The sequence below is a fragment of the Eptesicus fuscus genome, chromosome 16 (genome assembly GCF_027574615.1).
Source record: "Eptesicus fuscus isolate TK198812 chromosome 16, DD_ASM_mEF_20220401, whole genome shotgun sequence".
In the NCBI taxonomy this organism is placed as follows: domain Eukaryota; kingdom Metazoa; phylum Chordata; class Mammalia; order Chiroptera; family Vespertilionidae; genus Eptesicus; species Eptesicus fuscus.
This window is the reverse complement of record NC_072488.1, coordinates 24,446,685-24,472,979: the sequence shown is the minus strand read 5'-3', so window position 1 is coordinate 24,472,979 and position 26,295 is coordinate 24,446,685. Positions and strand designations below refer to the sequence as shown.

Sequence of the window (26,295 nt, the reverse complement as noted above, 5' to 3'; positions counted from 1 at the left end):
CCCAGGATCTAACAGTGTCTGACGTGTAACACATGCTCAATAAATACATGTACATTCATTGAAATAATTACAGGCAAAACTTTTTTTTTCTAACCAAAAACCAATTATTATGTGTATGTGTATGTATGAAAATATTAAGCATGCTACTAATTTAACACCATTAAATCATCTGGCAATGTTAAACATGAAAATCTTAGTTTCTCATGCACATCAGCAGGTAGTACAATTTCTGTAATTCTTTATGGCTATATCTGTCTTGATGAGCACATGCCTTTATTAAATAAGAATTATGCCCAGGGTTTTTTTAATTGTAAGATAGAGAACCTGAGAGAAATGAGACTACTACATCTTGGCTGGAGTCAGAAGTCCCTTAGTTTCTTGTCATCCGATACATTTGACAGTTAATTAAATACAAATTTGTAGCGTTCCCTAGCTGTTTCCATTTATTCTAGCATCCCAAAGAGAACACAGCATAGAGGGAACTCAAGTCAAACACCAGTTTAAATTTGATTAAAATTAATGTTGTTCTCATAATTTACTAGTTTGTCTGCCTTTTCTCACTGGCCCTGGAGAGCTACCATTCCATTGGCCTTTTCCCATCCAGATCCCATGGAGGATGATCAGTGTGCAATGAGCCAAGGGCAAGTGGGCTTGGTATACAGAAAAGGCCAAATCCCTCTTTAACTGTAACTTGGTCATTCAATGGCCTATAGTGACCAGAACTAACCTTACCTGAGTTCATGAATGATGCCAATGGGTTTGCACAATCATTGCCATCAGTCATCCTACCAGACCTGGTACCCGCATCTCACACATTGTCAGTGCCGCCAGCAACCTATGTAATAACCAGAAGCCGTGTGCGATCTCTCTGGAATGTTTCCATAGGGGCTGTTTTGTCCTACAAACTGAAAAATAAAGGCTCACCTTAAAATAATTAAACCTGACCTAACACTATCGATGCTCTGTGTGTCTAAATTAAACAAGAAGGCAAGACATCTCACTAGGATTGCAATCGGGTCTTGTGCTCCTTAATCACGTACAAAGTCCTGGTTGAAGCCAATTCGGGGTGGCTCAGAGGAATGGTCCATTCTTTTCAGAAAAAGTGAAACTAAAGCAGGACCCAACGATGGCCACTTAACCCAGCTCCCATTCCCACCCCAATCCTCCCCACTCTGCAAAGCCTGGCTTGAGCTCCTTCCCCTCTCCAGACACTAACCAGCACCCTCTCCTCCGAGTCCTCCTGGTTTGAACACCCCACCCAGAATGTAACTATGCAATGCTGTTTGCTGCTCTGCTTGCTTATGGAAATTAGATACCTCCCATTCCTTATTTAATAAACCCATCTACTTGAGAATCATCTTCCTTTTTGCTGAAAACCCCGTATCTAGCACCGAATTCAAGAGTCCGGTGCATAACAGCTACTCATTAAAACCATGATTACTGGTCACATTTTCTAAAAGTTCAGTTGGAGGTTTATAAAATGACTCTTCACAGCATTCCTTTCATTAGTAAACGAAGGTCCTTTGGTGAAGTTAAAAATGACTCCCTTTAGGAAAGTCAGATGCACAGACATCTGTAGAGTGAGGCGTGTTGTGTTCTACTGACTAGCGGTGGCACAGGACAAAGTTGCTCCCGTAACTGTGGCTGCAGGACAGTGGCCTGAGAAAGAGTTAGTAAATCTCTGAACCACAGAGGAAAGTCTCTCCTCTCCCCAGCCTCACCCCCAGCCACCCAGACCCCAATCTCCACGTCAATTTGGTTATTGCTTTCCCATAAAGGAAACCCATGGTGTCATTCACCACCATTCTGTGCTCGCAAAGCTGCCTCACGATGAGGAAGCCAGCCTTGATGTTCTGAAATGCACCAGGAGAACAACGCTGGCACTGAAGACTCCAGGCTCATGCCCCCCCACACTCACCAAGGGGTGCGGGGCAGCTGCTCCTCCACAGGGACTCCCCACGCTCCACCAGGTACAGGGGACTCACAGCTAGACTGACCCCTCCCGGGATGTTAGTGCACACCTACAAGGTGTGAGGCCGGCCGACAGGCGCCGTGGGAGATAGAGAAATACTGGACACATTTCTCACTAACCTGGAATTATGCTCAAGTGGAGAAAAGAAGAAAGTTGACTTTGATCCTCTAGCATCGTGGTGGGCCTTTGTGCGTGTACATATACCCACCAATGCACAGACCCGCAGACCTTTGGCACTTCGTAACACACATAAAAAACAAGGACGGCTCATATAAGCCCTGTGCTTGTTCAGAAAAGGGATTTCCACATGTTCTGAGGATATTTCTTTCTTCTGAGGGATCAGAGGGATTAGAAAAATTCCATTAGATGTGGTTCTCAGTCTGGAATGGCGGGGATCAAATAATTACGAAATAGTAGATTACATAAAAGTAACTTTTTTTCATTGCTGGTCTCCCCGGGGACTTACTTAAGCAAGTGTATATTGAGATACTCCAAGAGAAGTCAAGATTGCAGCGTTTCCAAGTATGTGCCACAGAGTCCTTCATTCTTAGAGTTTCCCAAGTGAGGAGGGAAACAGTGTGCCAAAGAGACGTAAGTTCCCTGAAGCCAGGGTCTCTGCCTTGCTCACCAATGTATCTCCAACACCTGGCACCAGGGGATGATTCGATATAATATAATTAACTAAAAATCTGCCAAATGACCCAATGAGTGACTGTTGAATCCTAAGCGGAAAGACTGGCATTCACAATGACATGGGGGTGAGAGTGTGCCAAGAGCAGGGGACCGTCTCGCCATGATGGCATCTTCATGGTCTGGGCTCCAGGCGGGCACAGGTAAGAGTTTCAGGTGAGGTTGCCTTCACCTTTGCAAGAAGCCGAGAACTACAAATCCGTAAGGCATCCTAAGAGACTTTGACCATTTTTTTTTTCCTAATAAGAGCTTCATAAAGAATGTTGGCATTTCCCTTCCTTACTCAGAATAAGAAACAACTCAATCAGAGGTCAGACTCCCTGATGTGGTTACAGATTATCTTTGTTTCTTTACTGCCACCTTCTGGTAACCAGGTTCCTACATGGTAAATTTAAAATGCCACTTATTTGTATTGCCCTATGGCAGTGGTCGGCAAACTCATTAGTCAACAGAGCCAAATATCAACAGTACAACGACTGAAATTTCTTTTGAGAGTCCAATGTTTTAAACTTAAACTTCTTCTAACGCCACTTCTTCAAAATAGACTCGCCCAGGCCGTGGTATTTTGTGGAAGAGCCACACTCAAGGGGCCAAAGAGCCGCATGTGGCTCGCGAGCCACAGTTTGCCGACCATGGCCCTATGGCATTTCAAGCACTTGTTTACATCCTTTACCTCCTGTGACATTATGCAAGCTAGGAGTGGCGAGGGTGGCCTTTATTCTTTTTCATTTGCCCTGAAAACAACATAGAGCTTTAGCGATTTGCGCAGTGATAAGTTAGAGCAGAGCCAGAACTAACCACACCTGTTGGCTGGGCTTAGTCATTCGGCTTTGTCCAGATACATCTGCAAAGAGTTCTGTGGCTCTCTCTCATCTCCTCACAAGCATAACCTTGAATGGAAAATTCCATGCCTTTAAAAAAGAGGATGCTTTTCAAATACACCCTGATCTTCTCAAGGGTAAAATCCATTCCACTTTACAAGGCTTTTGAGAAAGAATGCAGAGGGTCTATAATTGATTTTTCATCGGACAGTTAAGATACCATATGTCCCCCCAGCGCTGCCCCATGATGGCGATCCACCAGCTTCGGCCTAAGCATACCTTGGTTTGGAAGCAGCAATAGAGTTGGGTTAGGTACGGGTGTTTCCGCGCTAACGCCAAAATCCTCTTCTCGGTCATCGTGCAGTCCACGTCGTCGTCCTGAAGGATGACGTCCTTCTTTAAGACTTTCACAGCATATACTTCGTCTTTGCCTTTGAGCTCCGCCAACATGACCTGCAATCAATCAAAACCACCCTGTCAGTATATACACGTAGGGAGAGAAGACACATGAGTCAATACCAAGTGCTTAAAAACAGACTCCTTTCTTTCTATCATTTTAAATAGCAACAAAGCCTTAAAAAATGTCTAGAAAAACTATCCATCCCAATACAGCTACTACCACTTACTTACTTTTAATCTCTAACACAGTGTCTGGGCAAAGAAAAGTTCAATGCACATCTGTTAAATAATTATCCATATGTTTACATACATTTTGTCATGTTTGCACTTAAGAGTATGGTAAATATAGCATAGCATTTTTTTAAACCAGACAGTATTTCATAAGCATTTTTCTACACAGTCTTCATCTTTATCATGGTGTCTGATAATTCAAGTAAATATATTACAAGTTATTTATTTATTTTATTATTTTTAAAAATATATTTTATTGATTTTTTACAGAGAGGAAGAGAGAGGGATAGAGAGTTAGAAACATCGATCAGCTGCCTCTTGCACACCCCCTACTGGGGATGTGCCCACAACCAAGGTACATGCCCTTGACTGGAATCGAACCTGGGACCCTTGAGTCCGCAGGCCGACGCTCTATCCACTGAGCCAAACCGGTTTCGGCTATTACAAGTTATTAAAACTTTTACCTCCTAGTGGACACTTGAGTTACAAGTAATTATTAAGTACTATATAAAAATTGCAAAGAATATTTTTGTACATATAACTTTTTTCTTTCTTTTGGATCATGTCCTCAAGATAGAAAGTGGTAGAAGTGGATTATGGGGTTAAATACTCGCACATTCCTAAGTGATTTTCAAAAAGGATATACAATATAATGTGCCACGAGCAAAGGAGACGTGCTTTAGTTTCCCAGTGATATGCCAACATTGGGTGCTTCACTTAAAAAGTTATGTTGTTCATGTAATGGGTGTGAAATGTTACCTCGATGCTGTTTTAACTTGCAATAAACTTTTTAAATATTTGTTCTCTAAGTAAATTTCTTTTGTGTGAACTATTTGTCAGTTTCCTCTTACGTATGTGTATGCACTTGGTCCATAAACATACTATCACTTTACTTTCTGTAAAGGTTTTTCTAAATTTGTCTTATAATTTTCTGTTCTTTTTCTATTAAACAGGATTATTTATCTTCTTGTAGTTGAACCTGCCCTTGTTTACCTTTGTGGTTTCTTCTGTAGCTTTAAAGCTGGGAGTTGTGAGTCCTCCTCCAGAGAACCAATGAACAATTCTGGTTCTTAAATTTGTTTTATCGTTTGATATTTTTGCACTCATTTCCCTACCAATGTGACAAGCCTTTCTCCCATTCAATAACTAACTCCTCAGTACAGTTCCAGGGTAAATGTTGGAACTGAAGAGCAGTAACTCAGAAGCTTAATGAGGGAATTCGGGATGTTAAGACTTTTAGTTGCCCACATAAAATGCAAACTCTTTAAAACTGGTTCACTGTGACTGTGATTTTTCCTAAGAAATAATCTAGATGCTTCAGAGTCATCAGAATTCCCATCCTGCCCAAACGCCATATGGAACCCCGTAGCCTTTGAGGTTGCTCGTTCCCCATGAATCTTGCTCACAATGAAAGCTACTCACATCCTCGAGTTATGCTGGCCAGAGGACTGGGGTCTGCTTCTTATTTAGCCAGTCTCTAAGGAATGTGATTACTTCAGCCTTTGCCATTTAAGTAGATCCAGTTACTTCCTGCAGCACTGATCTCAGACTGAGATGGGGCAGGTGAGATGGGCCAGGAACCAGGCTCTGTACCCTGAGGGCGCACAGAGCCAATCTCCTAGGAGTGGAGTGGCTCTGTCCTCCAGCAATCCTCCTGACCCACAGCCTGACTCGTGAGGGCATGTGATTCCCAGGAGGTCCCAGAGGCAGGTGCCTGGGCTCCAGGGCAGGGCCTCTCTACTCCAGGAGGTCCTCAAAAAACAACACTCATCCACTCCCAGGCATGGCTTTGCGAACAGCCGAAGAGCCGAATAGCAGAGATCATAGCTGAAATGTTAACCAGCTTCTTAGGCTCTCTGCCTGTCCATCTCTTTTCTTTAAAAAAAAATATTTTTATTGATTTCAGAGAGGAAGGGGAAGGGAGGGAGAGATAGAAACATCAATGATGAGAGAGAATCATTGATCGGCTGCCACCTACTGAGGACTGAGCCCGCAACCCGGGCATGTGCCCTGACTGAACATCGAACGGTGACCTCCTGGTTCACATTCAATGCTCAATCGCTGAGCCACACCAGCCAGGCTGTCCATCTTTTTTTCTAAAATGAGCAGGAATTATTTTTCCATCGCACCCCACCTTCAGTACGGTGGCTGATCACCATGCATGCTGTATTTGAGCACCCTCTGCATGCACACTCATACCACTGTGTCCGTTGCAGTGGGGAGCAGGATAGGGAGGACCCTGATCCAAGAGAGGAGGTGATGATTCCCATTTTCTTGCACAAACAGCAGTTAAACAAAGCATTTAGTTAAGTGCCAGAAAAACCAGTTACGTAACCGTTAACTTCCACAGTAACATGTGCTAAGACTTGTTCTGAGCCCTAAGTTCACAGAGGGCACACATGCTGGAGTTCATTTTCAAAGTCTATATAATGAATTAAAACCAGGATTTCAGATGACTCTCTGAAGGAGGGAAGAATAGTATTGTTACCATTATTGATAATGGAATGCCAAGCGCACGTAAAGCAACTGGAACTTTTCAAGGTGCTTCCTCACCTATTAGGTCACTTGATTGCCATCCCCATTTGACACGTGGGCTACACGGAATCCCAAAGAAGTAAAGGGCCCTCACTAACGTCCCCCAGACAGTTAAGAGCAGAACCCCAGTTCCTATCGGCTTGGCCTCAGGCCACTGCCACTCAATAAGGAAGGAAAATAGAACAAAACTAGGCTGAAAGGTTCATCTTATATCAAACAAATGAGGGGGCAAATGCCCGGGGCAGAGAAAATCAGCAGCTCTACCCACACAGGCCACAAACCTTGCCAAAGCTGCCTTTGCCCAACACTTTGATGAAGTTGAACTCGTCCAGGCCCAAGCGCTTGGCCTGGCCTGGCCGGACTTCGCCGTTCTCTCCGGGGCTCGCCTGGCCGTCGGCGGACCCTGCTGCCCTGTGCTCCTCCCCTCGGTTGTCAAATGACAAGGCCTTCCGGATGTTGTTTTCAAGTTCTTTTATTTCTAGAGCCAAGGGAGACAAGATAATGCATTAGTGCACAGCTCCCGAGGCCCCCGATCTCCGAATTTCACCCCCATGAGTCCCCACCCTCTTTTCGGCTTTTCACAACAACAGATCCAGTATGGCGTTCCTTTATGTTCCTTCATTTACACACTTTTATTGGCACTTAGCACACAGCAGGGCCTAGGCATGCAAAGAGGAGGACACAGCCCAGCAACCAACTCCTTCGGCGTAGACTGGGCCACGGCCACCTCTCTGAAAGCCCCTTTGGCCAGCGGCCTGTCCAGTTGATCTTGGTTAGTGCAAGAATCCCAGCCTTCGCGGGAACCTTGCAGAGTTCCAAAGGCCACGGATAACCTTTGAGTTTCCTTTGAAGAATAGAGTAACGACTCACTGAGAACTGTCATCACAGTAATCTTGGTGATAAAATTATTTCATCTTCTAAAGGACTTGACGTGGCTTTGTTGCTGGGTTTACTCTAAATACCCATCTCATGCAAGGTCACTTAACAAAACAAGCAAGGAGCTTATCATTAACCAAAGAACTGCTCCCCCAAAGGGACGTGCTGCAAATGTATCTCAGATGGGGCAGGGTCCTCAGTATAATTTCACAATGCTGAGGCTGGAGGGACGCAAGGCTGTGATGCAAACCCCCTGGGGGTGATAACGCTGGGTGAGCCTTAAACCTTTTCTCTTTGAGGAAGCTTTGTTGTTAGGTATTAATTCACCCAGATACACATTCCTCTTGTAGATACGGGCATCTTGAGCATAATCCAATTTTAAGACACTCGTGAATAACACTGGGATTACACCAGAGGAACACAGACTCTAACGCGTGGGAATCAGAATCAGGCACGAGAGGCCAGGAGCTTGACCTAAAGAGATCTTCAGCTTCTTCCAGAAGACTGAGGCCCATGGCAGCTCACTCAAGGAACCTGGGGTCTTTCGTAGATCTGGTGTTTGGCTCCCCTGAGAAGAGGAGGGATGGGGAGAGCTTCTGAGCCTTCCGATATCCCCCCACCCAATCGGCAGTTTCCTATCGCGTACCCTTCACTAAATATAACTTTTAGTCTCAGCGTAGAGCAAAAAGTCTCAGTTTCCAAGGCAAGTTATTGAATGGATTTTGGAAGATAGAACTTGGGTGTTTAGGGATACTGAAGCTTGAAGAAAATGTCTACGTTCTTACAATGGAGTAAAGGGAAACCGTGTCTTATTTCTTCATAACAATGCCATGTCTTGCTAAGAGGGTTTTCACATTCATCTGTGTACATGTCCCTGCTGGGTAATACTGGTACCTGCATTAACTGGGGACAGAGAGAGCCCCTGAGAGGCTGGACAGCACGCTGCCAAGGCTGGGCAGCACACTGGGTAGGAACCACATAGAAAATGGGTCACCACCCTCTTACTTAGGGTCTCTTTACCACAGGACCCTATCTCCTTGAAGTTCTCAAAGGGAAACGGGAAAACTCCCACACTGGTCCAGGATAATACCTGCTCGTCTGGAGCTCACCGAGCATCCTCAGATGCCTTACAAATGGGTTCAGCCTCTGTTGGACTGATGCACACTCTAAATGTGCAGCAAGTTAAGCAGAGCAGCACAAAGAGAGACTCAGACCAATTATTTTGTGGCCTCGGGACTGCCACACTGCCCTGCAGCTGTCTTATTTGCTCCTGGGTAAGAAGAGCTGGGTCACATCTGCAGGATAAGATGACCTGGGAGGCGGGTTTGATGGCACAGACTCGGAGAGTGGGGTCCCTAAGCCAGGAGGGGCATGGTCTCGCCCTTTACCACTGGTGTGGATCCACTGACCTTTACCACTAACCTTTGGCCAAATCTTTGCAAGTCTCTGACCTTCCACTTCCCACCCTGTAACATGGGGACAGTAAAGGAGCACCAGCATAGAGTTGGGGTGAACACAGAATCTGGATAATGACTACAAAAGGGACTTCAAGAAACCCGGGCGCTCTAACGCAATACTATTAGTCCTGCTCTGCAGATGCGTACTTCCCTCCCCAGTGACGTCTGGTTCTGGTCACCAGAGGGGAAGTTTTGAAGTGTCTAAGTCCCTCCTCAGCCTCGCCATTCTGCCTGCAGAATCAGAAACCTCTGCCCGGCCAGCGTGGCTCAGTGGTTGAGCATCAACCTATGAACCAGGAGATCACGGTTCGATTTCCGGTCAAGGGCATATGCCTAGGTTGCCAACTTGATCCCCAGTTGGGGCGTGCAAGAGTCAGTCAATCAATGATTCTCTCTCATCATTGATGTTTCTATCTCTCTCTCCCTTTCCCTTCCTCTCTGAAATCAATAGAAATACATTAAAAATTAAAAAACAAAACAAGAAACCTCTGATTACTTTACACTTATCCCTATGGGGAGAAAGGAGACAGCCTGAGCTGAGCTTCAGAGAGGAGTGAGGCCCAGAGCTGGCTTCCTGCCCACTTCTTGCAGTCTCTTCCCCAGCTTCGTCCTATCCCCACCCACCCACCCACCCTGGCCAAGATAGGAGACGTCCTCCCCACCCATCCCCTGACTCCTGCCCTGATCTTAGGTTTTGGGTGTGATGGTTAGAGTCAGGAGGAATTAAGTCAAACTCAACTGAGTGACCTGACAGGCCTGGAGGCAGACACTGGGGCCCAGAGGTAAGAGAAGGGGCTATACGCCCTCCCTCTCCTGCCCTCCTGCACTCGGAACCAGGGAAAAGAAAGAACCACAGCATCACGTGCTCCTCCTCTCTTACTCAGGCCTGGAAGGGATTTAAGGTAGAAAGGCATTTAGTGCCTTGCCCTCAAGACAGCCTTGTAGAGTGAAGGACCCGCTAATGAGTCAACAGGGCCACTGGCTGTTTTGAGGAATGCAGGGCCATCCTTGGGTAGGGAGGCCTCAGCTCCTCTGAACTTCTGATGACCAAGCTCAGAGGTAAAGAAGCAAATCCGAGGGTCTCACCCTGGTCACAAGGGGAGGTGGGTGCTGACTTGGATCGGTCTTCCTCAGAGGGTGAGCCTCCAGAAGCGGGCTGCGGGGACTCGGCGCCAGCAAGGAGCTAGAGAAGGGGGAGAGGAAGAGGGAAGAGAGGCATCAGAAGCGAGGGTGGCGAGTTTCCCTGAGGTCAAAAGCTTCAAGATCCCCTACCCAGCACCAAAGGGGTTCCCGATGCAGTGACACTTCTGAATTGATAGTCTGAAAGCACAGTCTCAAGGTTTTCTTTGCCAATTAAAGGGAAGAAAACAAGAGACTTCAGTTTGTTCAATTATTATTCTGCCCAAATCAACTGACCTTTTTAAGCAAAATTCAAGCATACCCCCTTTTATAAAATCTCCCTTGCCTATTCAAGCGATGCAAGTTACCTTATCCAAAGCAATGTGACACGGTCTTACCACCAGTTTGGCATTTACTCATTGTCTTGTTCAGCTCTAGCTAATACTATCTGTATGTGTATATTATGTGGGGCTCTCTGCTCAGGTAGACTATAGGTTTTTTTGCAGGATGGTATTGGTATTGTCCTGGTGACTTATACAAAATGATACACATACTAAGGGCTCAGTAAATACTTTCAGATGCACTGATATTTGTTAGCAAAGTTGAAAAGAACACTCCCAGTGAACTCTAGTTTTTACACAAATGTTGGCATATCCATTTTAAGTTCCCATTAAAGTCTGAGGTTTGGACTAAGAGACCACAAGCATTTCTGTTCCCTTTTCCTCCTGGTCTACCAGCTGTGTGCATACGTCCTTTCTGGGTAATGGACTGACTAAAAGGGGCAATATGAAGAGAACAAAAAAATCCAGCAAGCCCGACTCTCCTGCAAAGAAGCCCTTTTAGTTTCTGACCAAGGGCACTTGTCTCCCATCCTCTTATACAAACTTAAGCTTATACTTAATTCACCTAGCTTATTTCTAGCTTTTGCATCAGGGCATCGCAGCAATAAAAATACCAGGACTGAACTCCCTTTGTCTTCTACTCTACTTCTTTCTGAATTTCTCCATGTTGGCTTCTTACCACCAGGTTCCCCAAATCCAAGATAGACAGACAATGCCCATGTAAATATGGGGAAGAGGGCAGGTACAGTTTTCTTTTAAATGCTTCATGACAATGAATATTGTCTCAATTTACTTCTAACAAGGAAAATCAAAAACCCTTGTCTTCTGAAAATGTCTCTCCCTAGAGCTCATCAATGTGTGTGTGTCCAGCCTTGTAATCACAAGGGGTTTGTACATCCTGCCTCTTCAGCAGGGACCTAGCACTCCTGGGTGCGGACATTCTGCTTGCCATTTCAATGCCTTGGGTCAATAACTTAAGTCCTGTTTCAACCAGGGGGGTAGACAGAGCTGAGAAGAGCCACCAGAAGCCCAGAATCTCACAGTCAACCATTAAAATAGACTTCATTTCTGCAACTCTTGCAGAAACAGCTTTGTTGATTGGGAAGGTAGAGAAGCAGCAGCTTAAGATGAAAACAATCCACACCTTCCCATTCAAGGGAGAAGGCTCTTCTGAGAGGCACCAGGGAAAAGGCATGGGCAGCTTCTAAAATGAGAAGGGAAACACAGAGCCCTTCAGAAGGTATTTTACGGCAAAATTTAGAAGAAACACTTAGGGGTCAGAATGATAGAGGCACCCAGAGCTAGACGCGCTTTTCTAGGAAAACCTTGAGAATGCCTGACTCTGGGCAATGAGGGCCACTGTCCACCCACCGCCGCCGGGATTTCTTGCCCAGTTAACTTGGTTTTGATTTTGTCATAACTTACTTTTTCAAAGATCGTTACATCTTCCAGGTTAGCAGCCAAGGATAAAAAGAGCCTTCAAAGCAAATGCTATGGGTACCCTTTAGCTGTATTTGCATCCATGGGCCCTGACTTACCAAAACAACATTTTAGCAAACAGATCTCTTCCTACTGACATTCAGAATGTCACATGGACAGAGACAGGGCTTTGGTCTGCAAAGAAAAGCCCAGATGTTTCATGTCATGGGGCATTAACCATGTCCCCCGGGCAGCCGAGTGCCGGCGCTATCAGATCTTGGCTTGCTCCCTAGAAAAGAATGTGGCTCCAGCTCTTCATCCCTTTATCCTCATCGCAGTGATAGCAGGGGCAAAGTTTAAACACGGACATTGCTTTCATGCCAGTTCTGGAGGCAGATGCATCTATTTCCTTGTCTAGAGTTGGCCTGCTTTTTCTAGAAGAAATTCTAAAGTCCTCCTCCAGGTTCCCCGGAGAAACGTAACACTTGGGGCTCCCCCCGCTTCTGGAACTGGAGGAGACGTTAATGTTACCTGCCTGGCCTCTATTTTTTTTCCCTTTCAAGCACATGCTGTTTTGAGCACAGTGTCTCAAACCCAGCAATCCTGTAACCTCACTCCAAGGCACCGCCAGGAAGCCAGCGCAGAGATGCGGGCCCACAAAGAGCTCCAGAAACACCACCGAGTGGCCTGTTACCTTTTTCCTCCTCTGGCCACTGTTGGTGATTTTGTCTGGGGTGACGCCAAGGTCTGCCAGGACTTTGGCGATTCCTCTGGCGTCCACGCCACAGTTGGGAGCCACGTTGGTCTCGCAGCGTCGGTGAACGTTCATCTTGCAGACTATAAGGAGACACGGAAGAGAAACTTCACAGTGTTCATGGCCTAAAACTGTACTTTGTGGGGTGTTTTGTTTTTTTCTGATTGTTATAGTACTGCATGCTCATTTGATAGGATTTGGAAAATGCAGAAAGACAAAAAGAGAAAAATAAAAATCACCCATCATCCCATCACATGTAACTAAAATCAACCATCAAACCATCACACACAGATAACCATTGTTTGTCAATTAAATAAATGTCACATTTGCACTTCCTTTCAGGGAACAGAACACTGACTGTGGGAGAATTTAATTGGTTTATCTGAAGCAACGTTCACTTGGATTGTGAACCCAAAGGGGTCACATGTACCAGTCCGTTCTATTACCCTGTTGAAAGGTGGGAATGTTACCCAAAGAGGAATGCCCCGAATAGAGCCTATTAAAATGTCATCTGAGCCCAGCCAGCGTGGCTTAGTGGTTGAGCATCGACCTATGAAACAGGAGGTCACAGTTCAATTCCAGGTCGGCACATGCCCGGGTTGCGGGCTTGAGCCCCAGTGTGGGGTGTGCAGAAGGAGGCTGGTCAATGATTCTCTCTCATTATTAATGTCTCTCTCTCTCTCCCCTATTCCTCTCAGAAATCAATAAAAATATATTTTTAAAAAAGATGTCATCTGGAAATGAGGATATTGGCCTGGCCAGTGTGGCTCAGTAGTTGAGCATGGACCCATGCACTATGAGGTCACTAGTTTGATTCTGGGTCAGAGTACATGCCAGGGTTTCCAGCTCAATTCCCAGCAGGGGGTCTGCAGGAGGCAGCCAATGGATGTTGTTATTTCTCTCTCATTGATGTTTCTCTCTCTCTCCCTCTCCCTTCCTCTATCTAAAAACAAACAAAAAACCCCATACATATTAAAAAAAAAATAAAAAGAAAGAAAGAAAGAAAAAGAGGACATTGACCTCCAAGGCATCTTTCAAACCTAAAATCCAATTTCAACAGAACAAAGGCCATGCTGGAATGTCTTTTGACCTACATCACTTAGTTCTTGGTATAGGACATCAAAGGAGAAAACAAACTATTCTGGTTTCCAGTCCAGCATGGAGGGCATTTGGAAGTAGTCACTCTGTCCTAACAAGTAAAAAGCTGAACAAACTGAAAAATCTACAACTCTTCTTGAATTTATCAGATAAGTAAGGTCACAGGGCAAAGCGCTGCCCCCAAAATGGGAGCGACAGGCAACTGAGGTGAATCAGAACAGAAACTCCCAGCGGCAACCTCTGTGGGAACCAGTGCCAGGGTAGGAAAATCTGAACTGAAATTGGCAAATTGCTGGAGTCTCAGAGAGGACAAGTCTGAGGGTCAAAAACTCTAGGCAGACCTGGTCTTTTGTGAGTTTTACCAGGTTCCCATAGTGAATATTGGGGTGGGGGGTGGGGGGGGGGAGATTTCCTTATGCTTCTAGCAGAAGGAGAGAAAAGGAAACCATTGGAAATACTCCAGAGCCTAAACTATTATAGTTTTATCAGATCCTAACTGACCCAAGGGAGGAAAAATACCCAACTCCAGCCTGCTCTAGCCATCCTTCCTGTCCCACCTACGAGGGGAGAAAAATCTGAACTTATGAAGTTCACCGTCCAGAGGCACAGGCTCACTGAAAGACAGATCTACTCACAGGACCACGGAGCCTTCCCTTCCCAACACCTCACCATCACTACAGCTCCTATGAACCAGCACATCAAGTCCGGTATCAAGAAAAAAATCAAAAGGCATACTAAAAGGCGAAATCACAGTTTGAAGAGACAGATCAAGCATCAAAACCAGAACCAGGGATGCTGGGATTATCAGACTAGACATTTAAAACAACTACAATTAATATGCTAAGGGCTCTGATCAATAAAGTAGACAGCATGTAAAAACAGATGGGCAATGTTAAGCAGAGAGATTGAAATTCTAAGAAAGAATCAAAAGGAAATGCTTGAGACCAAAACACTAGCAGATAACAAGAAGGCCATTAATAGAGGAAAGAATCTCTGAACTTAAGGAAATGTCAATAGAAACTTCCAAACAGAAAAAAAGACTTAAAAAAAAAAAAAGGAACAGAATACCTAGGAACTGTGGGACAACTACAAAATGTATATGTTATGGGAAAAGTAGAACAAAAAGAGAAAAAGGAACAGAAGAAATATCTGAAGCAAAAATGACTGAAAATGTCCTTGAATTAATGTCAGACACCAAACCACAGATCCAGGAATCTCAGAGAACACCAGGCAGGATAAATTACCAAAACAAAAATAAAAGACCAACAACAAACTACACCTAGGCATATCATATATGAACTGCAGAAAATCAAAGATGAAGAAAAATAATTGTGAAAGAAGACAGAAGGAAATAACACCTTACCTATAGAGGAGTGAAGATAAAAATTACACCCGCTTCTCAGAAGCCATGCAAGCAAGAAGAGAGTGAAGAGAAATACTTAAAGTATTGAGAGAAAACACCAACCTAGACTTTTGTGCCCTATGAAATTATTTTTCACAAGTGAAGGAGAAATAAAGACTTTCTCGGACAAAATTATGGGGAAGTTGTTGCCAGTAGACCTGCCTTGCAGCAAATGTTAAAAAGAAGTTCATCAGAGAGAAGGAAAATGATCTAGGCCAGACCCTCAGATCTACATAAAGAAAGGGAGAGCATCAAGGAATAAGTGACAATAAAATAAAAACTTTTTTCTTATTCTTAATTGATCTAATAGATAACAGTTTTAAAAATAATAGCAACAATGTATTTGATTATGGTGCTTATACATATCATGTACATAAATATATATGCTTATGTATAAGTGAAGTGAATGACAGCAATGATTCATGGAGTGGGAGGAAAGAATTAGGATTATTTTGTTATTATAAGCTATTTTCACTACTCATGAAGCAATAAAGTGTTATTTGAAAGTGGAATGGATTGTAAATGCATATTGCAAACTCTAGGGAAGCCACTAAAATAAGTAAAAAAGAAAAACTAATATGCTAAGAGAAAATGGAATCTTATAACATGTTCAATTAAAACCACAAAAGACAGAAAGAATGAAAGACAAAAATAGGGACAAAGAAAAGGGGCATTAAATAAAAAAACAATAACAAAACCATGGTTCTTAATTCAACTATATAAATAATCACTTTAAATCTCACTGGTCCAAATACACCAATTAAAAGAACTTGTCAGAATGGATCAAATAGTAAGACCCAACTATATGTTGTCTACAAGAAATGCACTTGAATTATAATACACATACAGATTAAAACTAAAGATATAAATAAAGACATACCATGCTAACGCTAATTTAAAAAAAATGAGCAGCTATAGTAATTTCACACAAAGACGGCTTCTGAACAAGGAAAGTTATTAGGGATTATAAAGGGCATTACATAATGATAAAGGACCTTTTTTTCAGCCTTTTGTCTTTTTTCTGTTTGGAAGTTTCTATTGACATATCTTTAAATTCCGAGATTCTTTCCTCTACATAATGGTAAAAACACTCAACAAAGTCTTAGCAGATTGAATCCAACAATGTATTATGATCCGATGGGATTTGTCCCAGGTACGCAAGGCTAGTTCAAAATTTGAAAATCAATTAACGTTACCCATCACATTAACAAGCCAAAGATGAAAAATCACATAATCCTATCAATAGATGCAGAAAAAAGCATTTGATAAAATCAAACACCCACTCATGATGAATTCTCAGCAACCAAGAAATAGAGAACTTTCTCAACTTGAAAAATAACATCTACAAAAAACTAAAACTAACATTATGCTTAATGCTCATAAAGAACTATTTATCCACAACAGGCAAAGAACTTTAAAAAGTGAACAACTAGAAAAAAAACAAGCCAATTGAAAAAATGGGCAAAAGACTTGAGCAGAAACCTCACCTAATAAAATATACAGGTGCCATAAAAGCACGAGATGTTCATATGTCATTAAGAAATTGCAAATTAAAATGAGATACCACTACACAACTATTAGAATGGCCAAAATCCAAAACATCAACAACACCAAATGCTGGTGAGGATGTGGAGCAACAGGAACTCTACTTCAGTGCTGGAGGGGAATGGAATGGTACAGCCATTTTGGAAGACAATTTGGTAGTGTCATATAAAACCAAACATACTCTCAGCCTGGCTGGCATGGCTCAGTGGTTGAGCATCGACCAATGAACCAGGAGGCCATGGTTCGATTCCTGGTCAGGGCACATGCCTGGGTTGCAGGCTTGATCCCCAGTAGGGGGTGTGCAGGAAGCAACCGATCAATGATTCTCTCTCATCATTGATGTTTGTATCTCTCCCTCTCCCTTCCTCTCTGAAATCAATAAAAATATGTTTTTTAAAAAATTAAAAAATAAAACCAAACATACTCTTAGTATACCATCCAGCATCACACTCCTGGTATTTACCCAAGTGAGTTGAAAACTTATTTTCACACAAAAACCTGCACACATTGGAATGTTTACAGCAGTTTTATTTATAATTGCCAAAGCTTGTAAGCAACCTAAATGTCCTTCAGTAGGTCAATGAATAAATAAACTGTGGTAAATTCGTACAAGGAATACTATTCAGCACTAAAAATAAATCAGCTATTAAACCATGAAAAAGATGAGGGAAGCTTAAATGCATATTTCTAAGTGAAAGAAACCAACATAATTTTATACATTCTATTATTCCAGTTATGTGACATTCTGGAACAGTAAAACTATAGAGACAGTAAGAAGATCAGTGGCTGCCAAGGGTTAGGCGGAGGCAGGGATGAACAGGTGCAGCACAGAGGATTTTAGGGCAGTGCAACTACTCTGTATAATGGTGGATTCACGTCATTATACATTTCTCCAAACTCATGCAATGTACAGCACCAAGAGTGAACCCTAATGTAAATGGAGTGATAATGACATGCTGGCTTATCGACTGTAACAAATGTACCACTCTGGTGGGGGATGTTGATGGTGGGGGCGGTTGTATGTGTGTGGGGCTGGGAGTATTAAGAGGAAGTTTCTATGCCTTCCATTTAATTTTGCTGTGAACCTAAAACTGCTCTAAAACTTAGTCTCTCTCTCTCTCTCTCTCTCTCTCTCTCTCTCTCTCTCTCTCTCTCTCTCTCACACTCACACACACACACACACCCACACACACACACACACACACCTCTTTCTGGAATGAAACCAGGCAGGATGGCCAGACCTCCTGCTGGCCTTGCATAGCTTGGTCCCTGGCTTGGAGGGAGGGACTGCTCAGATACGGCCTCCCAGCCCCCAACCCAGGCATCAAGAGTCCCATGGAGCTGTGGAGCTGAAGATGCCCACAGACCACAGGCAGAGGAGTGGGGATGAGGGGGATGGTGGGAGGAGGCTTTCTCAGAAAATACAAGCAAACGAGAAAGCTCCACACAGCCTGGCCGTGGTGCTGACTCCATTAACTGATGTCTGAAAATCCAGACCCAGCATGTACCCCAGGCAACAAACAGGACCCTGTTCTAATTTCTCTGTCCTGCTCCCCTTAGCAGCAGCTACACTTGACACTCAGTCCACTTTACCTGCACCTGCCCACCAACCCACCAACGTCCCGTTCTTTCTTTTTATTAGGCAACAGAAAGGACGGGCATTGAGATCATTGCTAAGGGCAGCTTGTGTGCATAATTTAACCACTGGCACCCTCTGGTGTTGAAAATCTAGACTTGTCTGTCCTAACAAAACCATTAGCCTGGGTTGGCAGGTCAGCAAAATAGACATGGTCTTTGAAGACTTCTTTTTTATTTTAAAAAAAACCTGTTATTTTCCGGGCAAGCTGTGTAGTTGTCATAATAGGTTAAAAAAAAATCCCAATGACATGTCAGTTTAAATGAATGACGTGAGACCGACTTGGAAAGTGCGTTTAAAAAGTCTGGAAACAAGAGGGCAAAGCTGGCTGAGGCTGCGGAACTTGAGATGATTCAGGCAGCCACATGGGGCTCCTGGAGGCAGGAGGCTGATGCCGGAGGCTGCAGACCAGTAGACGAAAGTGGATGTGCCACTTGGAACCAAAAGAAACCTGTAATTGGGCTGAACAAACCACCCCAATGCCCACCGCCCCTCACCCCATCACTATTGCTGGGCTGCCACTCACAGGCCTAGGCTGTCCCTAAGGCTTCTCTTTCCAGGCTGCCTCTTGGTGTTCGTTTTCAGCTGGTTTTGCAGGATGACTGTCCTGGGAAGAAACATCGCAGCCCTGCTGGGACTCTTTCGAAAGGGAAATCATTATTCTAGCACGACCCAATTTTTCAACACATATTCATTGAGCTCCTACTATGCGCTGGGTGGTGTTTCAGCAGCAGCAGCAGGAACAGGGTCATCCTGGCCTTCATTCATTTTGGTTCCCATGTTTCCACCCTTTTCATAGCTGAGATCAAAGCTAGGATTGCAATGAGGGGGGTCAGCCTGCTGGGAATTCTTCCAAAGCAAGCAGACAAGGTTCTGAGAACGATGACAGAGCCACGCCTGAGGAGACGGGCAGACCTATGTGTGCCCTCAGAAGTATCTTTGTGTTTGGGGTGATTTGGCCCTTCGGGGTGAGCCAGGGCAATGGTTTGATTTCACAACAGGTTATAGTCAGCCATGCCATTCTTGGAGATAGAGAGTAAACAATCATGACCAGGAAATTGTGTAATTATGCAAGGGAAGTTGGCAGTGACTGACTGCAGAGTCCTGAGCAGAAGACAAGAAAGGGAGGGTAGAGGGATAGCTCCACAGGGTCACATGGGCACCAGTTGTCACCAGATAGGGACTAGGGAGTCCTGATAACACTGGAAATGCCATTCAAACCTTTCCAGAGACTATGACTGGCCAGCTGCCTGCTACCCAGCATTGCTCAGATGAAAACGCTGGCTGAATCTCTGGCGACCTGCCATGCATGATGGCGGTCACCAAGTCTTTATTTATTTTTCTTAGACCCAGGCAAGAGGGGCCCCTGCTCTGGCCCATGCTGGCCTCTTCTGGTCATAAGCCTCTCCATAGGTAAGGCGTCTGCAGGGGCAAAAAGACTTGAGGTTGAAAAAGGATCAAAAGAGAGAAATAAACACACGGGACGTGGGGACAGTGAAACTCCTCTGTGTGAGCTACTAAAAGGGTGGATACACATCATTATACATTTGCCAAAGCACACTGAATGCCCACCCATTGATCCCCAATGCAAACTGTGGACATGGATGATCACGATGTATCAATGTAGGTTCAGCAATTGTCATAAATGTACCACTCTGGTGGGGGATGTTGATGGTGGGGAGACCAGTGTATGTGGAGGCAGAGGGCATATGGCAAAATCTCTGAACCTTCTGCTGCGAAGCTAAAAATGGTCTAAAAATAAAGTCTACTGAGAGGGGAGAGGAGAGGAGGGGAAGGGAGGGGGAAGGGGAGGGTCACAGGAGTAGGAAAGGAGCAAGGGGAAACGGCCAAGTGAGGATAACAGAAGAACAGGAGAGGGAAGATCTGTGAACTTTTGCTGGAGGCCCTACATTCTGAACAGCCTTTGCCTTCTAGTCTCCCTGTGGTGTGACTCCCTCACAGTCCCCTGGGCTCCAGGAAACAGGTACCCTTGCTTTAGCCAGCTTCATTCTCCCATTCTTTGCTTGCGAGTATTTCCTGCCAACAGAGCTGAATACACCGTCTCTGGGCCCTGTCTTCTAGGGTCATCCAGGGACCCACAGCTTAGCAACGACGTCCATGTGTCTGGGTTGCTTTCTTAAAATATCAGTATTTATGAGATGAATTCTTTAGATAGATCAATAATTAATATATTTACTAAAACCCAGACATGGCCTCATCAGAGTCCCATTCAAAGCAGGCTCTGTGCTTCCCAGCAACTCTATTCAACTCTCCAAAAATTCAGCACTCCTCTGCTAAAAATATTCAAGATTACTGTCCATTATCTTCTTACTCTTCCTTTGTCATAATGCCATTGAACGTTAGAAAGGATGCCAGCAGGCTCTGTTTCTCTCAGGGCTGGGTGCTAGAATCCTAGAAAGGGAGCCAGGAATGTCTGGGAACCTCACACAAATCAACAGTTGTGGCAACAGTTGGCTCTTCCTCCTGTCCTGGGTCCAGTTCTCCTCAGTTCCCACCACAGCCATCTCCAGCCTTTGCCACCCTCCTCCTGCCTTCCACACCCCTACTTCTCACCTTGACTTCAAAAAGGATCTACTTCCATTGCAATGCCCTCAACAGATTCAGGATGTCGATGAGCACTTTGCCCCCTCACTCCTCCTGGACTCCTATCCAGGACACAGCAAACCTATCTGTACCCAGGCCGCCCCCTGAGGCATTCCCTCCATCTGGGAGGAGGGGCCTCCATCTTCCCCCCAAGGCCCACCCCTCCTCTGCCCCTGCTGTAGCAATGGTCCCCTCTCCCTCCTGGCTCATTAACCTCTCCTGTCCCACCGTCTTTTCCCTAATTATACAAGACGTTCTGAAAATGCTACACCCTCCATCCTCTTCTCAGCCTCTGCATTTGGGCTCCATCTCCACCATCCCACCGAGACAGCTCCTGCTGAAGTCACTATGACCTCTTCGTTGTTAAATCCAACCCCACGTTGCACTTCCTACCTTAAATAACCTCTTGGCACCACCCATTGCTTCCTTGTTAATTGTTTAATACTCTCTCCTTTCTGGCTTCCACAATGCCATTTCTCCATACCTTTCCTCCTTCCTCTGAGGTCCTTCCCGCTGTTGCTTTTGCTGGCTCATCCTTCTTCCCCCGAACCCCAAGGTGCTAGCCTCTCTCTTCACACTCAAGGCACTTCTCCTGGGGATGACATCTACTCTAGCGCTTTAACTACCACTTAGATATTGAAATGCTTGGTCTAAATTTCTCCCGGATTTAAATGAGAATGCCCAGAAGTTGGACAGCTCCATGTAAATTTCCCACAGGCACATCGAGGAAGCATGTCCCCAGCTCAACTCCACATACTTGCCTCCAGCACTGTAGCCTCTCCTGTACTCCCTCTCTCAGCAAATGGTGTCGCTGTCCTCCCAGCTGGGCCTGGTCACCACATCCAATAAGTTACTCCTCGGTGTCACTTAAGTTATTCGCCTCCTCTCTGTTCTCACTGAAGACATTGCCTCATTTCCAATCCTGACAATTTCCCATTGAGATCCCTTTAATGACCAATTTGGTCATGGCCTCAGTTTTCCTTCTTATACTTTACCCTTTTTCTAATTTTTCCACATTGGGGATTTATTAATAATGTACTCAGTACAATATTGTTTTTAAATAATAGCCATGCAATATTCCTGCCTAATAGTTCGTGGCTGTCCAACTCTGTGAGTGGACTGGACTAGCTTATGGAACTGGACACTCTATTTGGATCCCCCAGATAGTTCTCACGGTCCCATATTATGTACCATTATCCGTGTCACTTAGCATGCCCATCTGTGCAGACGGCAACTCACGGGCAGGTCAGCAGGAAATAGAGGAAAGTTCAAGAGTCGAAGTTCAAACCCTACTTGAGCTGACAAGCTGTGTAACAACAATAGGTTACTTAGTCTCGGAGCCTCAGTTCCCTCACCGGGGACATGGGATAATAGCGCCCACATCATGAGCCTATGAAGGATGAATACAACGTCTTATGTGACAGCGTTCTAGCACGGCTCCTTCCAAGAGCAGGCTCTGAACCACGGATTGTGACAGAAAAATATCTACTACTCATTTCAGTGCCCAACTCCAAAAATAGTTGTCTCCTTCCGCTCCAGTGTATCTTTTCCTTAAATTATTTCTATGCTTTTACAGGCTCATCTTGTCTCCCCAGCTTGTTAACTATCCTAACAGGTGAGGGCACGCCTTCCTCCCCGTGGTCCCGGGTGGAGGTGGAGTTCCCTTGGCCAGTGTGGTGTCGGCACGGCGACCGCTTAACAAAATCGCAGAGTAATTAACGGGGCTTGACAAGAGCTTGTGCTCAGTCCTCCCACCAAACCTGGAACTTGCTTTTGAGGCTATGAGAACAAACAAAGATTTTTAAAAAGAGGAGACCACAGGGGTCTGCGAGGGCAGGGGGTCGAGGGCAGACACGGAGCGCCTTACCTTTACACTGGAGCCCCTGCCGCAAGAGGCCCCAGAGCAGGGACCCGCAGTGGTCGCAGAAGGTGGGGACCTTGTAGTTGTGGATACTGAACTTGTGGGGCATGTTGACGCTGAACCGCTGGGAGCCCACCTGCAGGGACGGCAAAACACAGGGTCACGGCCAAGCTCTTGTGCAGCCTGGAGTGCTAATCACTGGACCTTCTACAGAACTTTCCAGAAGGCATGGTCATTGCAGGTGGCAGGCCCTAGCTTGGCTCTGAAAACTGCCCTGAGAAAGGAGGTGAAGAAAGCCTCCCTCCTGCCCCAGGGCCTTTGCTCCTGATGCCTTCAACCTGTTTGCTACCGCTCTGTTGGACTCCGAGAGTCACTCCTTTTGGAAACCAGATCATAAATCCATCTGATTATAAGTGTCTCTGACCCCCAATTCTAATGGCCTATGGTTATGCAGTATGTATTTCACAGAGAATTAAAACATGGCCTTGAAATCAACTACTGTGAATATAGATAACCCCTATGCTGACATTCACAGTCTTCTCCCAAACGGTCAGTTAGGAGAAACCTAGCTTTGCTATTGAATTTTCTTGCTTCTTGACCATCAGCAACTTCCCTAATAGTCCATCGGACACTCGTTTGTAAGATGAAGAGACAACATAGTGCAGTGGTCAAGGGCTCAGGCTCTGGAGCAGACTCCTGGGTCTGAACGTGGCTCCTTCACATACTAGCTGTGTGACCTGGGGCAAGTTAACTTGACCTCTTTGCTTCTGTTCTCTTTGTTGTAAATGAAGATGATAACAACATCCATCCCATTAAGGTTGTTATGGGACTAAATGATATATGATAAAGTGCTTACATCAGGGCATGGTAAGTTCCCAATGAATGTCGGCTATTGTTGTTACTGAGGTTATTTCCGCCTCCTACGTGTTTCTGGGGTTTGCTCATTCCACTCCATTCCCCCATCACCTCATAAAGATAAGCTCCTGCTCCTATGTTGACTCGCCCTCGCTGTTTATGAGCGTGCGGGGCCACTGGCACGTCAGTTAGCCGCTTCACTGTTCCCATGAGATAATGGCATAAAAGAATGCGTGTTTTCCTCGGGGGCTTGAGCTCCGGGATCACACAGCTCTTGGCACAGTCTCCACAGACGTAAATCCGACTCGGAGCCACGCTCATTCTGTAGATTGTGCCTCATGCCGGAAGGCTGTGGACAACTCCCTTCATTTTTGATCAACACAAGGAAGAAAGCAATGGGATCTCTGAGAGATAAGGTTTTACTTGGGGACCGAGGAGGAGGCAGTAGAGGGCAGGGATGGCAGTGAAGAAAGCCCGGGACTTCAATGCTGCAAATATTTACCTCGTCGGGAGTTTCCTGTTTCTTTAATCCAGCACACTTCGTGATGATGAGCTCATGGCATCGCTTGTGGACCACGCAAGTGCACACTGCAAACAGCAAGACATGGGGAGGCTGAGCGACAAGTGGGGGAAGGAAGGTTCCACCCCACGATTCAATCAGGCTTTGGCGAAGGGACGAGGGGAGCCATGCCCCTTTTGTCACGGGGTCACCAAAGCCCTTTACGCAATGGTTTCAAAGCCCTCCGCCATCCCAGCCATCCCAGTTTCCTACATGCTCTGGAGAAGAATGGACCATTTATATACAAAGGGCATCAGCAGTTTTCTCCAGTTCCAGGAGGACCCGTCAAGTTTCTTGCTTCTATGTGCCCAGGCCAGGGAACCATTTCCCTTCCACGCAGTACGTCTATCAGAGACAGGACAGCGTCTTGCTCATCTCAGGATTGCGTCAGGCCTGGCTGGTGTGTCAGGAGGAGCGCAGCGGGAGAATGCGTGTTTTATGGTACAGAAGTCCTTAAGCTTTTGATCTGGTTGTGACCTTACATGCCAAGCATAAACATTTCCGTTCAACTGACTACCTCCACAAGAAGTGGTCTGTAGCTCTGTCTTCAGTGTCACGGGGCAGTGTGGGCAGTGAGGGGCTGAGGAGGCCAGTAACTGTTTGCACACACAGCAATGCCCAAAAGGACCTACCCAAGTCCCCAGGCGTGAGACCCAAGCCAACCAGTGGCGTGGTGGGGAAATGGAATGGCCTCCCAGACTAAACCACAGAGAACCCTCCACATGACCACATCACGTGCCCACCCTTCAATTCTGGACCACTTAACCTTGCATTTGTAGTCAATTAACTGCAAACAGAAGCTTCAATAACTTTGAGTGTGCTTTAATGTATAAGAGCTAACTATTCCAGAGTAGAGGCAAAAAAGAGAATCGGCAAGACCCATAAAACAGGCAGGGGAGGGAGCGTCCCCAGGGGGTGAGAGAGTAAGGGAGCCGATGGGATACAGAGAACCTGGTGTGGTGCCCAGAGGGACCTTCGAGGGGCCTCTAACTGACGCACGTGTCTCCCTAGGAAAGATGGGAATGCTACTTGCAGACCGGCTAGACCCCTGGGCCCCCCGGAGATACATCTACTCCCACATGTGCATGGAGGAGTCATGGCCAGGAAGCGACAAAGAAAACTGGGTCCTGCTTCTCCCAGAGGCAGCAGGAATGGAAACTGTGGAGAGCTTCTCAATGCCATCAAACCCAGCACACACCTCCCATGAGCATTAGCGGCATTAGTGATCGGGATGGGCCCCGTGGGCCCCCAGGGATTTAGTTCACACAGCACCTCTTACCTTGACATTGGTATCCCTGCTTTCCTATGACACCCCTGAAAAGAAGAATACAATCCTGTAAGTAACGTCACCCTTCAGTAGGTCAAAAACCACACCAAGCCACCGCCTGCTGGTCACCACCCACAAAGCACCATGCACGCTTGGTGTACCTAGCAGTGCAATTTCCCTCCCACTCGCCAGGCTGCCCTAAAACGACTCCCTCACAGGCCACAGAGGGCAGCCTCAGTGCTTGCGAGGGGTGCAAGGTTTGGTCAGTGAACGGGCTTGGTTTCCTACACAAACAGCCGTCCCAGTGGGACCAGCAGTGCTCGGGAAGCCACAAGACTCCGGTGCTCTCTGCGGGCCTCGATGAGTCGCACGACCCCTTCCTTGTGGGCAATCCTGGAGGCACTTCCCTGGCGTTCCAGAAGCCGGCAGCGATTACAGGTTAGTGTGTGGCCAGGACTGGGAGCTCAGTGTACCCTTTGGGTGAAGGCCAACATTAGAAGTTCCTTTCATGGCCAGAAGAGTCTCTCCTGGGGCCAGTTTAGGGTCAGCATGGACACAAGCCAATCAACTTGGCCCGAGCCCTGACCTCAGGGCACCCACACCCACTGGTCAGGGAGCTCCCTGGAACTCCTGGCCTGGTGGGAGGAGCCAGAAGGCATTCGGGCTACACCTCAGGAAACCTGGAGCTCAGTGTGTTGGCCATGGGCTCAGAGGAGACCTCCAATCTCAGCTTTCGGAGCCTCCCTCCCTCCAAACATGCAATTCATACACACAATACAGAAAACGGAGCTCAGAGGGCCGAGGCAGCCCTGGGAAGGAGGCCGTCTGTGGGTGGGAGTGGGGCGCTATTTCTG

The 26,295-nt window shown here is 45.8% G+C and overlaps 1 protein-coding gene across 2 annotated transcripts in view; it reads right to left on the bottom strand.

Annotated features, from left to right (window-relative positions):
* Nucleotides 1-26,295, bottom strand: part of LOC103305423 (protein kinase C epsilon type) — a 159,309-nt gene extending 133,014 nt beyond the window's left edge. The window contains exons 1-9 of one of the 2 annotated variants that reach the window (XM_054727959.1): nucleotides 26,215-26,229; nucleotides 25,454-25,488; nucleotides 24,118-24,203; nucleotides 22,767-22,896; nucleotides 12,555-12,697; nucleotides 11,586-11,645; nucleotides 10,068-10,164; nucleotides 6,930-7,126; nucleotides 3,763-3,936 (exon numbers count right to left, since the gene is read on the bottom strand). In XM_054727959.1, the coding sequence (XP_054583934.1) occupies nucleotides 3,763-3,936; nucleotides 6,930-7,126; nucleotides 10,068-10,164; nucleotides 11,586-11,645; nucleotides 12,555-12,697; nucleotides 22,767-22,869 (774 nt within the window). In that variant the 5' untranslated portion in view covers nucleotides 22,870-22,896; nucleotides 24,118-24,203; nucleotides 25,454-25,488; nucleotides 26,215-26,229. Of the gene's footprint in view, nucleotides 1-3,762; nucleotides 3,937-6,929; nucleotides 7,127-10,067; nucleotides 10,165-11,585; nucleotides 11,646-12,554; nucleotides 12,698-22,766; nucleotides 22,897-24,117; nucleotides 24,204-25,453; nucleotides 25,489-26,214 lie in introns of both variants that reach the window. The other variant, XM_054727958.1, reaches the window with a different exon arrangement.